General features: G+C 37.0%; 2 protein-coding genes and 1 pseudogene across 3 annotated transcripts; 1 reads left to right on the top strand and 2 right to left on the bottom strand.

Annotated features, from left to right (window-relative positions):
* Positions 1-124: 124 nt before the first annotated feature.
* LOC132104019 (splicing factor 3B subunit 4-like) lies at positions 125-3,636 on the bottom strand. The gene is made up of 5 exons (XM_059509177.1): positions 3,481-3,636; positions 3,004-3,132; positions 2,375-2,917; positions 538-864; positions 125-446 (listed from the first exon to the last, which is right to left on the bottom strand). The coding sequence occupies exons 1-5, from the start codon at positions 3,512-3,514 to the stop codon at positions 277-279; spliced, it is 1,203 nt and encodes a 400-aa protein (XP_059365160.1). The 5' UTR covers positions 3,515-3,636; the 3' UTR covers positions 125-276.
* On the top strand, positions 3,619-7,255 carry LOC132104020 (ras-related protein Rab-25-like). 2 transcript variants are annotated; one of them, XM_059509180.1, is made up of 6 exons: positions 3,619-3,642; positions 4,412-4,513; positions 4,725-4,920; positions 5,736-5,929; positions 6,320-6,400; positions 6,847-7,255. In XM_059509180.1, the coding sequence occupies exons 2-6, from the start codon at positions 4,477-4,479 to the stop codon at positions 6,972-6,974; spliced, it is 636 nt and encodes a 211-aa protein (XP_059365163.1). In that variant the 5' UTR covers positions 3,619-3,642; positions 4,412-4,476; the 3' UTR covers positions 6,975-7,255. The 2 variants fall into 2 exon arrangements, with proteins under 2 accessions (XP_059365163.1, XP_059365162.1); XM_059509179.1 differs by lacking the exon at positions 3,619-3,642 and having other exon boundaries at positions 4,295-4,513.
* A 610-nt stretch (positions 7,256-7,865) lies between these two features.
* On the bottom strand, positions 7,866-12,034 carry LOC132104849 (NAD(P)H-hydrate epimerase-like; annotated as a pseudogene).
* Between the last annotated feature and the right edge of the window lie 331 nt (positions 12,035-12,365).

Here is a 12,365-nt window from a genome sequence, read left to right as displayed (position 1 = left end):
GGATGGGTTAAATGCAGAGCATGAATTCAGAGTATGGGTTAACATATTTGGCTGTAAGTCATGTCACTTTCACTGTACTTAAAACAGTACTTCAAATAAAATAAAAAGAAATAAAATGACACAGTTATATAAAAATGTTTATTCTCGCTAATTCTGAATAGATACATTGACCAAAATTAAGAAATCAGTATACAAAGCAGCAAGAGATCCATCTATCAAAGTACAGGATGTAAATTAAAAATGACAAAGCTTTCAAAAAGGTCTTCACATTAGGGTTTAGGGAGGCATTGGTGGTCTCACTGGACCCCTCAGTGGTGCAGGAGGACGTGGCGGCAAGGGAGGCCCTCTCTGAAAGCCGAAGGGTGGGGGTCTGGGTGGGCCAGCACCATAACCTGGAGGTGGCATTGGCGGAGGAGGTCCCCTCATACCTGGATGCATTGGTGGACCTGTAAAAAAGGGCAAGAACTATTGCTTAAGAGATTACATTTATTTTGCTTCAGTTTAAAAGCAATACAAGGCACTTTTTCACACACGTACCCATTGGGGGACCGAACGGTCCTCTGGGAGGGACACCCATGGGTGGAGGAGGAGGCATGCCGGGTGGAGGTGGCGCTCTTTGTTGAGAAGATCCAGGTGGAGGATGCCCCATTCCTGGAGGTCCTGATGGAGGCATCGGCATGGGAGGCATTCCTGGTGGATTCATTCCTGCGGGATGGAAGGGCGGTGGTCCTGGCGGGGGTCCTCCGCCGCCAGCCTGTGATGCAGGAGTACCTGGTGCAGGAAGCATGGGCATATTGGGTGGCATCCCATGAGGCATTGTGCCAGGAGGAGGAACAGGTGGAAAAGCACCAGGAGGTGGCATTCCTGCAAGAGCAATAAATCACACACATATTTATTTTTTTATTATTGTACCTGTAATAAGAGGAAACATATTTGTTCCACGATCCTTACATTAAAGGGCTAGTTTACACAAAAATGAAAATTCTGTTATTGTTTAATCTATGGAGTTAAAATGACGTCATAAAGATTTGCATACGCAGGGTAGGAGTTGTGCAAGTGTACATAAAACTGTAAGCGTAAATTAAATTTGCATGCGCAAGATAAGCTTTGTGAAGGTGTAAAATGCGTTTCAAGCGTAAGAAAAAAGAATTTGCAGCCTTTTACTGTCATTCAGAAGTGTAATTCTAATGTTTTGACATTTCAGCTTCATGCTAAAGCAAAATAAATATGATCTGCATGCCTCTGACTTTAAAAACTTTAAAGAACTGCAAAACAGATCAACTGCATAGAACCAGTCTGTGTGTGTGAAAAAACTTACTGTTGCAAATGTCTAAATGACATGCTGTGCATGTGTGGCAAAAAGTTCCCGAAATAAACCGATATGTACAGCTCCATCTTTCTTTTCTCTGTGCTTACAATTTTGGCACGATTCTCTCACTGACTGAGATTTGCAAGCGTGAAGGAGAGGGCGGGTGCACCACCTTCTTGTAGCCAATCACATGAGGCTCTGCTGACTCTCAATTTACTTTTATCTGATTGGTTAAATAAACATATCGTATGCCAAAACATTAATCTTCATTTAGTTCCAGATCGTTCTCACTGCCAGAATGGTACTTCTAACGTACACATAGGCTACATTAAAAATACAAATGTAACAAATTAATTAAAACATGATACTTTAAAAGTTGTGTACCATAAAGCTAGACTCCCATGTGTTCATAATGAATTACGAGTTGTGTAGTATCCTTTTCTTCCCCAAAAGGGAATTATTTTATATAAATTATATATTAGTTTATTGTACTATTGTAATTTTGATGACACTTATAGGTGGCCTAGTATCTGCACTAGTTTAACATTTGTATATTTGTACATTTGTCAATTCTCATTTGTAAGTCGCTTTGGATAAAAGCATCTGCTAAATGATTAAATGTAAATGTTTATTCGCTGGCGCCGATCTATTACCATCTCTGTTTTGATTTCCGCAAATCAGTTCGACCGAACGCAAAGAACGTGATTAATATTCAAGAATCCGACAGTTCATCGCCTCATCTGTGTGTGTGTGTGTGTGTGTGTGTGTGTGTAAAATAGTATATCAGTCTGGCGAGTAAACTAAAAATTTTACTAGCCAATGGCGATTATATTGCCAAGGTGTGCGTAGAGGGTTGTACCATGAAGCTACTTTGAAACAATCTGTATTGTATCAAGCACTATATAAATAAAGGTGACTTGACTTTCAGTGACAGGACAAAAACCTCTCAGGTTTCATAAAAACTGTGTGTTTCACAGAGGAACCAAAGTCTTATGGGTTTGGAACAACATGAGGATAATTAAATGAAACAATTTTCATTTTTGGTCGACTATCTCTTCAACTAACCTGGAATAGGAATCCCTGCTCCGAGGGCGGTCATGACCGGTGTAGAAAGGGTGGGAGGTGGTGGAGCGTCTGCGAAAAGCTGATGGGGACGATCGGCCTGTGAAAGTGGATTCTGGGCGGCCAGGAGGCGCTCTGCAGCCGAGCCGTGCCTCTCGCCTTTTGAGTCTTTCTTAAAGGCGTATGAAACAGTGATGGGCCGGTTGCAGAGATACTGGCCGTTCATGGCCTCGATAGCTGCGTCGGAGGCATCAAAACTGGCATAGTTGATGAAAGCGTAACCCTTTGAGTTACCAGTGTCCGGATCTCGCATGATCTTTGGCGTCTGAAGGATCACGCCAAAAGCGCTGAAAGTGTCATAAAGCAGTTTCTCGTCGATCTCAGGGTCTAAGTTGCCGATGAAGATGTTGGCGCCGACGTCGAGGTTCTTGTTGTGTGCCGAAGCCTTGTTGACTCGGATGGGTTTGCCGTAAAGCTTGATCATATTCATGATCTTTATAGCGTAGTCTGCATCCTCTTCGCTGAGGAACTCCACAAAGCCATAACCTGCAGAATAGAGAGATATAAACTTAAAATCAAGCAAAAAAAATTTTTTTATCTCTCTCTAAAGGCTCAGAAATAAGTGAACTCACCCTGATGCTGTCCTGTCACCCTGTCTTTGGGCATATGTGTGTTTACAACAGGACCAGCTTGCAGGAAAAGCTCCCATAACAAAGGTTCAGAGACTTTCTCATCAAGACCTCCCACATATACAGTGGCATCTGAAATAATAAAGAAATAAACATGAAAACTATTGCACTGGAGAGAATGATAAAGATACAAATGACACAAAGATAAGGCAAGTATAAAATAAAATACACATTTTGCTGATTGTTTCTACTACTAATAGTATTTATACACATGTATTATATTACTTTGACACACTCAATCTAAATAAAAACCAAAACGGGTCTTTGTTAATTGCTTTTAGCAAGCATTTTTGAAGGAATTGAAGGCTAATCGAGAATATATATGAAAAGCTTAAATCTTTCCATAGTTATACAATACGTTTATTGTCCTAAATACAATGCATTAAAGTATTCCTACGAGTTTATTTTGATTAAATTTACCTTGATTTCGTTCTGAAATCGGGCCCGCCGCCATGATGAACCCGGCGCGTGCTAACGGAAGTGATTCGTTTTCTTCTGTAGAGATTCGCGATTCAATACAACACTTCAGAGCCGCATGAGCGCAGTGCTGCCGCCCGCAGGACAGGAGGATGAACCGTCACGGTTTGTGGCTGTTTAATTCTGATTTATTGCGTTTTTTGCACTTTTTTTTGTAGTGAAATTACTTTTCTCTTAATATTGCTAAAGCAATGAGTCAGAGCAGTGGTAAAACGGTGTTTCAGAACCTAGTTTGTACACTGACAGGACGTCTGTGGCAACACAATACACACAGTTACACGTTGTTTATCATACAAAAGTCACAAAACAGTCCTTAAAATCAAACATGCAGTTTATTAATATAACAATGAGTTGTAGATACCCAACAATATGCAAAAATACTGACATGCAAAGGCTGCATGGACAGCAGAGGTGTGACGTACCAATCTAACATGAGCCCACACAGGTAAATTTTCATCAAAATAAAGTAAATCTGCATTTTCATTCAAAGCTTTCGTATTTAGATAGGACATCCTTGCTTATATGCCATGGCATATTAAGTGAACCCTCTTTATTTTATGTTTACAGTAACTGCACCTGTCAGTTGTGAATGTGACAGGTTTGTTGATGCAGGACAGCTTTTTATGACTCAGCTGTATGTCAGACTGGATACATGTACTGTTGTATTGAGAAAGAATTGTGATTTAACAGTTTTGTGAGAGAGTGTGAAGTCACTCCCAGTGTGTGTGTCAGTGGTTCTACCTGTTTCACCTGCTCCTCCACCCAAACTGTCTCAAAGAAGAGTCTAGCCGTGTAGAATCTGCCTTTAGACCTGCATAAGAATGGATCGATAAACCTTTTTCAGAAACTTGAGCATCTGCTTTTCTCCTCCCAGTGGATTTTGATCTAGTAACACGTAAGCACTAAATACAGACTGAGACATAACTGCTAGGATTGAACATGGGGACAGATTTAGCCTACAACTTTGTCTTCAAAGGTAAGTTTTAGTCATTCGACTGGAGAGCATTTTTTATCCCAGACAGTTTTTACGGTCCGATTGATAATTATATAAATCTTTAGCATGTCATTTTGTCTTGTCACCCTCTTTTCCTATGATTCTATTAGAGGCATGAATTTGATTAATTTTGTGAATTAGAAGAAAAAGTCAGTTAATGAATGTGAGCTAAAAGGTTTTTGTTGTCTTTCAGTGGTTTTAATTGGGGAATCAGGGGTTGGAAAAAGCAACCTACTGTCAAGATTTACCAAAAACGAGTTCAATCATGACAGCCGTACAACCATCGGGGTGGAATTCAGCACTCGCTCCATTCAAGTGGATAGTATTACCATCAAGGCCCAGATCTGGGACACTGCAGGTCTAGAGCGCTACAGGGCGATTACCTCAGCGTAAGTCTCTCATTTCCTTAGCTCAAAATATTTGTCCACAAGGATATATCTGATCTATGTATGTTCTATGTATGAATCCTTATTTAAGATAATGCTGGGTGTGGAATTTGTAGTGACTGATTTAGCATCACACCCAGAACCACTCCTTTTTTTTTTTAATCTGGGCAATAATTAAAAATATAACAGTACAAAAGTAAGTATGTCTCTTATGCTCACCAAGGCTGATTTATTTATTTTATTTACTGTAAAAATAAAAGAGTAATACACTGAAATATTGCTACAACCTGTAATTTTACATAATAATTATTTAAAAAGTAAAAAAAAAAAAGTAATTTACTTCTATGATACAAAGCTGATTTTTCAATATCATTATTCTAGTCTTCAGTGTCACATTATCCTACAGAAAGATGCTGATCTGCTGCTCAAGAAACATTTCTCATTATCAGTAATATTGAAAACAGTTTTGTTCAATGGTGTTGTGTACGTTTTTCAGGATTCTTTGATGAATAGAAAGTTCAAAATGTATTTGAAATTACATTTTTATTATATTATACATTTCTTTACTGTCACTTTTAATCCGTTTAATACATTCTTGCTGAATAAAAGTATTAACTTCTTAAAAATGTACTGACCCCAACCTTTTAAATGTTATTGTAGATGAATACCTGTGAAAAGTAATGAGTAATGATAAGTTATGATTATAAAAAAAGGACCTTTCTCATCATTCGAAACAAAATATTGGATCACAAAGCACAATTTGAGCCAATATCCACCCTGTTTCTGCATATGTAATGAGTGTTTTTTGTCTCTTGTAGGTATTACAGGGGAGCCGTGGGTGCGCTGCTGGTTTATGACATCACCAAACACCTGACGTATGAGAACGTCGAGCGATGGCTGAAGGAACTGTATGACCACGCTGATCCTCATATAGTAGTCATGCTTGTGGGAAATAAAAGTGACCTGGGAAATGTACGCACTGTGCCAACAGAGGAGGCTAAGGTCTTTGCAGGTGTCAATGCATTTCAGAACTCTTTGTTTCAGACATTTTAACCCTCAAAGAGAAAGTTATCCAAAATTGTGTCATCAATTACATACCCTCATGTTGTTCCAAACCCTTGTGACTTTCTTTTTTCTGCAGAACACAAAAAACACTATATATATATATATATATATATATATATATATAATGAAAGTCAGTGGGGTCTAATATTATTTCGATTCTTCAAAATATCTCCTTTTTTGTTTGCAGAAAACAGAAAGGTTTAGATTAGAACAACATGATTGTAAGAATTTTCGTTTTTGAATGAGCTTTGCCTTTAAGACATACTCATGTTATATGTTATGTTAAATGATTAACCATTCATTTTTAAAAGTATTATTTATTTATTTGATAAAACAGAGTCCAAAGGCTTGCTTTTTATGGAGACCTCTGCATTAGAGTCAACTAATGTTGAATCTGCCTTTCTTGAAGTTCTAACAGGTGCGTTTTCTTTTTACTTCAAGTTACTGATTATAATTTTATGAGATTTACACTGGCAGCCAAAAGTTTGGATTAAATAAGATTGCTTAAGATATTTAGTAAGCATCATAAATAATTGAGAAGCAAATCAGCATATTAGAATGATTTCTGGAGGATCATGTGACACTGAAGACTGGAGTAATGATTGCTGAATTTACAGGAATAAATTACATTTTAAAATATATTCAAATAGAAATAGTTATAATATCTTACAATATTACAGTTTTTTTAATCAAATAAATGCAGCCCTATTGAGCATAAGAGACGTCTTTCTAAATCATTAAAAAAATACTAATTATTCCAAACTTTTGGCCACTAGTATATGTATAGGACATATAGTAAATATTCTTGACTTTATCTGACTTTAAAAGCATGAAGACAATGTTCATTTATGTTTCCTCCATCAGAAATACACAAGAAGGTTGCTAGTAAAGAGGTCACCAGAGGTTCGATCAGCGCAGTGACTCTGGGACAAGCTCTGGGCCCCTCCAGAGAGTTTAATGAGGAGAGACAGTCCTGCTGTAAAAGCTCCTGAACAGATGAATAAACATCCAGACAAAGGCATCAAGAGCAAAACAAAGACATTTACCTGTGACATGGATCCCATCGTACCTGCACAGAGGCATTTCTTCATGCTTGACCATCACTGGATGTCTTATCAGTGAACAAAATAAAGAGGGGACCAGCGTTTTTTAGCGTTATTGTTTTGTTGCTTGTTTTTTACTTTTAAAAGATGTAAACAATTGGAACTGAAACTGTAAGATTAAGATAATTATGACAAGACATGAATGTATATTACTTTGGATGAAACACAAACGGTTGTGCTGTATTATAAAGCTATTTATATGGTGTGAAATGAACAAAATTTCTATTTCAGTACAGACTTCGGGTCTATAAATTTTAGATAAAAAAATTTAAACTCCTCAGTCTTTACAACAGAGTAAATAATATTTGGGACTGATCAATGATACATTGAAAGTACACAGTGTAGAATGTCTTTTTACAGTTATACATTTCTCATGGAAGGAATCTATGGTTTATGGATTGTTTATATATTTGCATTCAATTTTTCTTCATTTATTTTCCAAAAGGGTGAGATCTTAGTTCTTTCATGCAAGCAAATAATTTAATATTCATTATAGAAACAGGAAAAAGCCCTGTACAGTACACTGCATGCTGCCACTTGCAAAATTCATTATATTAACTGATACAGCAATATTTAGTCTTAAGACCTTATTTGGGCACAAAAAGGTGCTGTTTTAATAAATATAAGGAATTTTATGAAAGCTACATCAACGTGTGGGACTTCAGTTCTTTGCTTTACACATCTGCCCAAGTGTGTGCTGACTTGTTGGTCTATAAAATTATTAATTAACATACAATTATAGCTTTATTTATTTATTCATTTTTATGCCATCTAAAAATTTTAACTTTGGTAGTGTCCTGTGAAGTGATTGGCTGCTTTCTTAGGGGCTGTGAGGGAGATGAGCATGTCAGGCTGAATCCCATCAGGACAGCCGTTCTCCACATCCCAACCTAAAGAGTGGAAGAAATGACACATACTTTGTCACAAGATAAACTAGTTGACTTACTATTACCAGGCATTTTATACAATACAAAAATGCTCTTGGCTCATAAATGCTAATGCATAACTCCTAAAACATTATTTTCTACTGAATGCTTATATTGCAATTAAATGAGAGATTCTTTCTTGCACATTGTGATGTGTGTGTGTGTTCTCACCTTAAGGTATGTCAATGTTAATGGGCACAGTGATTTTCTTTAGTTGGGAGAGGATGTCACCAAATGGCTCTCGCACCGCACCCTTAAAGCTGAATCCAAAGATGGCTTCCACCACCAAATTATACAGTTCATCAATCACATCAATCTAAAGACAGCATGAGGAGCGGTATAAGCGGTTTCTCTGGTAATGCTGTAAACAAAACAACACACTCACAAGACCAACTGGACCAATCACTGCAGATTAGCGTCATGCAAATGAGGGGTTTGGAAAAATGAACCGATGAGCGAATCGATTGGGAGTCATTGAGCAAGTAAGGTAAAAATAAATGCATATTATAATACAATGATAATGTTTTTTGACCTTACATGCATGTCAACCTGTCGTTTGTGATACCCAAAACCAAAATATGAACCTTTCATTACCCATAATAGGGGCACTTTAATGTTTCTGAAAGTCAAAAACAATAATATTGTGAAATATTATAATAATTTCAAATAAATGTTTTCTATTTTAATATATTTTAAAATTTAACTTATTCCTGTGATGCAAAGCCTAAGTTTTCAGCATCATTACTCCAGTCTTCAGTGTCACAAGATTATTCAGAAATCATTCTAATATGCTGATTTGGTGCTCAAGAAACATTTCTTCTTATTATCAACGTTGAAAACAGTTGTGGTGCTTCATATTTCTGTGGGTAAATCATTAAAGTCACATTTGAGCAATTTAACGCATCCATGTTGGATAAGAAAGTTAATTTCTTAAAAAAATAAAACTTCTATTGACCCCAAACTGTTGAACCATGGTGTACATATACAAAAATATACATATAAATATAAAAAATACATCATATTAAGCTGTCAGCTGGGTGTGCAAATATGAACAGTTAGTACACTGAGGACATTTAGCACATTATTTTATCATATATTAATGAAAAGAAGAAACCTTCGTTATGAGGGATAAAATATCTGGCCCCCCTACAAGTGTAAAAGATGTGGTATTGATTTCTGGGGTTTGTGTTGTACCTCAGGCATCTCTGTCAGGAAGGATATATCCATCTTCTCACACTGGGTGGTAAGATTCATGGAACAGCAGTTTGTTAGGGCGCTTAGGGTACAATACAGAAGGTACATATCCCTGGGAGATTCACATGCAATATAAATAAAGTCAATAAACCTTCATATTAGGTTTAATAAAGGAGAGATTTATAATATGTGCAGCAAGGTTATTTTCAGCTATAAAATGAACTCGCAAACAGTTTGAGATGTCTAGCACAAACCAACCCATCTTCACCATTATTCCCTGGTCCACAGATCACCAGAACCCTATGTGGACTCTTGAGCAGTGATTGCAGAGGATATCCCTATGAAGCAAACAACTGATTTTAATGTGTATAATGCACCATATAGCTGTATTTGGTTCTTTCTGCATGGTAATGGAGTATCAGATGTACCTTTGACACAGTTGTGGCACAGCTCAGACCGGCCAGCTCCATCAACTGATCCACACTGAAGCTGTACTCATTGAACAGCTCCTCATCAATGTGCTGAGCCTCTTCTTGCCTTAATTAAATACAAACATTCATGGTTATGTTTGTGCCAGGAACTAAGGGAATACATACATCACTTAAAAGGAGGAATAGTTCACACAAACATCAAAATTTGTTGAAAATATATGCACCCTCAGGTCATCCAAGATTTGGAAAATTTAGCATTACATCACTTGCTCACCAATGGATCCTCTGTGGTGAACGGGTGCCGTCAGAATGAGAGTCCACAAAAACCCTTACAATGATCCAACAAGAGATCCACACCACTCTAGTCCATCAATGAACATCTTATGAAGCAAAGAGCTGTGTGCTTATAAGAAACAGATTCATCATTAAGAGATTTTTAACCTCAATCTTTTTCTTTCTGGTGAAAATAAAAGTCCTCTATCCATAATATTACTTTCTCCAATGGAAAAGGCATCTTGTCTGAATCAGGCAAGAAATATGCACAGATCAAACAGTCCAAAACAGTTCTAAACAAATATGTTTGTGGATTTTGATGTGAGAGGACAAAAGGACTTTTCACTGGAAAAGTGTGAAGTTTTGAAGATTTGTGTCTCACAAACATACAAGGTGTTAATTGATGGACTGGAGTGGTGTGGTGTGGATTACTTGTGGATTATTGTGATGTTTTTTATCAGCTGTTTGGTATCTCATTCTGATGGCACCCATTCACTGCAGAGGATCCATTGGTGAGCAAGAGATGTTATGTAAAATTTTCCAAAATCTGTTTTGATGAAGGAACAATCTCATCTACATATTGGATGGCCTGAGGGTGAGTACATTTTTTAAATCATATTTTAATGGAAAACAATGCAACATAATGAATCTTCAATGAAGGGTTACTAGTTAACTAAAATATATGTATGCTTCTGTTTTAAATGACAAAAACACAACACAACACGATTACTTAAAATTTTACTAAAATTCAAAAGGATATATAAAAACGAATTAAAAATAGTATCACAATGATACTAAAATAACACTGCTTTAGAGCTAAGATCTTGTGCACCATAAGTACAATAACCTTTTAAGAAAAAATCAAATGCCAGACACCACTTATCCAAAAAGTTACTGAACAGATATACTATATATATATATATATATATATATATATATATATATATATATTTTGCTTAAAGAGTGATTTTATAATGAAAATAATAGAAATAGTCATGATATTAATTTGTAGGCTAATATATTTACAATATACATATAACATATGCTTACAGTTTTTCCCAATTGCTAAAACACTAAACCCTATTGTCTGAACCAAATGCTCAGTTGCCTGAACCCACTGATTGAATCAATCACTCTTTTGGCAAAACCATAAGCACTTTTCACCTGTTTAGACACAACTTGGCAACACATTTTCAATGTGATGCACCCGTGCTGTATAATGGTGAGCACAGGTGACAAAAGTCAAACACAAATAAAGCACAGATGTCACCATTTGAACACAACAACTCAAAATTGATCACACTTGTGGCTAATGATGTGAGGGAACATATACAGTGAACCAGTTCAGAGAGCACTGGTTTGTGAGGCCCTGCAATGGATAGAAATCTGAGAGGAAGAGTTTGTGTGAGAGGAGATCGAGGTGGTCGAGGTGGTCAGCGAAGACAAAGAACAGTAATATCTGATGAATTCAGAGCTACTGTGATTGACCATGTTCTTGTCCATGGTATGAGCATATGGGAGGCTGGACAAAGGGCACAACCAAACATCAGTAGATTCACGGTGTTCACCATAATCCGAAGATTTAGAGAACAGGTAATTACCTTTTTTTGACATTATAGAACAGTATGTAAATGTTGACAGCAATTACTGTATGACATACTATATATTGTACCACAGTACACTGTAAGTAAATATGTTTCAGTACATCACTGTACTGTAATATTGTAATGGAGGGTTGGTCTAACTGTTTGTAGGCCTATTCCATGTACATTTTTTGTAACTCCATGTTCTCTTTTTGTAGAATTGAAAGACTGTCACATGGGGGTGGGAGGACAGGTGTGTTCTCCCCACACCAAGAGACCCTAATTGTTGATATGGTCCGTGAGAACAATGCCATTAAACTGAGTGAAATTCAGCAGAAGATCATTGAGGAACATGTAAATTTTGAGGGTATCAACAGTGTCAGCCTCTCTGCTGTTGATCGTGTCTCAAGCGCAACAGACTGCGCATGAAACAGCTATACAGAGTACCCTTTGCCAGGGGTTTTTTCCCCCGTTGCCTGGCCAGACAAAATGTGGCCTGTGATGTGGATGAAGTGCTGTGGCCTGACCCGGTACCGAGACATGATGCTGTGGCTGAGTAATACACTTATTTGTATATTTTTGTACTTTATTTTTACATGGGGTTACTGTACACAAGTGGCAAACGCATAAGATTTCTGTTTTGTCTTTTTGTACAAGTGCTAAATGCACAGGTTTTTTTTGTTTTGCAACATGCATTTAGCCTACAGTGAACAATAAACATTCATTTCTCCAGCTTCATGTCCTGAGCATTGTGTTTTCTATTTTTCTACGTAGTGTTTAGTGACTGTTCAGTAGTGTCTTTAATTTTGATTGACTCGGGGCACGATTTGACAACATAGTTCAGTTTTGAGCACAGATTGAACTGTTTTGAGG

This window comes from Carassius carassius, chromosome 25 (genome assembly GCF_963082965.1).
Source record: "Carassius carassius chromosome 25, fCarCar2.1, whole genome shotgun sequence".
Classification (NCBI taxonomy): Eukaryota; Metazoa; Chordata; class Actinopteri; order Cypriniformes; family Cyprinidae; genus Carassius; species Carassius carassius.
Note: the sequence above shows the minus strand (reverse complement) of the source record. Positions and strands in the feature narration are given on the sequence as shown.

Bases quoted from the DNA above. Each gene is read 5' to 3' on its own strand.
- LOC132104019 (XM_059509177.1), bottom strand. From the start codon at position 3,514: ATGGCGGCGGGCCCGATTTCAGAACGAAATCAAG. The intron at 2,918-3,003 runs GTGAGTTCACTT...TCTATTCTGCAG, and splicing joins GGTGACAGGACAGCATCAGG to GTTATGGCTTTGTGGAGTTC. The intron at 447-537 runs GTACGTGTGTGA...CCTTTTTTACAG, and splicing joins ACCGTTCGGTCCCCCAATGG to GTCCACCAATGCATCCAGGT.
- LOC132104020 (XM_059509180.1), top strand. From the start codon at position 4,477: ATGGGGACAGATTTAGCCTACAACTTTGTCTTCAAAG. The intron at 5,930-6,319 runs GTGTCAATGCAT...TTGATAAAACAG, and splicing joins GGAGGCTAAGGTCTTTGCAG to AGTCCAAAGGCTTGCTTTTT. The intron at 6,401-6,846 runs GTGCGTTTTCTT...TTCCTCCATCAG, and splicing joins CTTTCTTGAAGTTCTAACAG to AAATACACAAGAAGGTTGCT.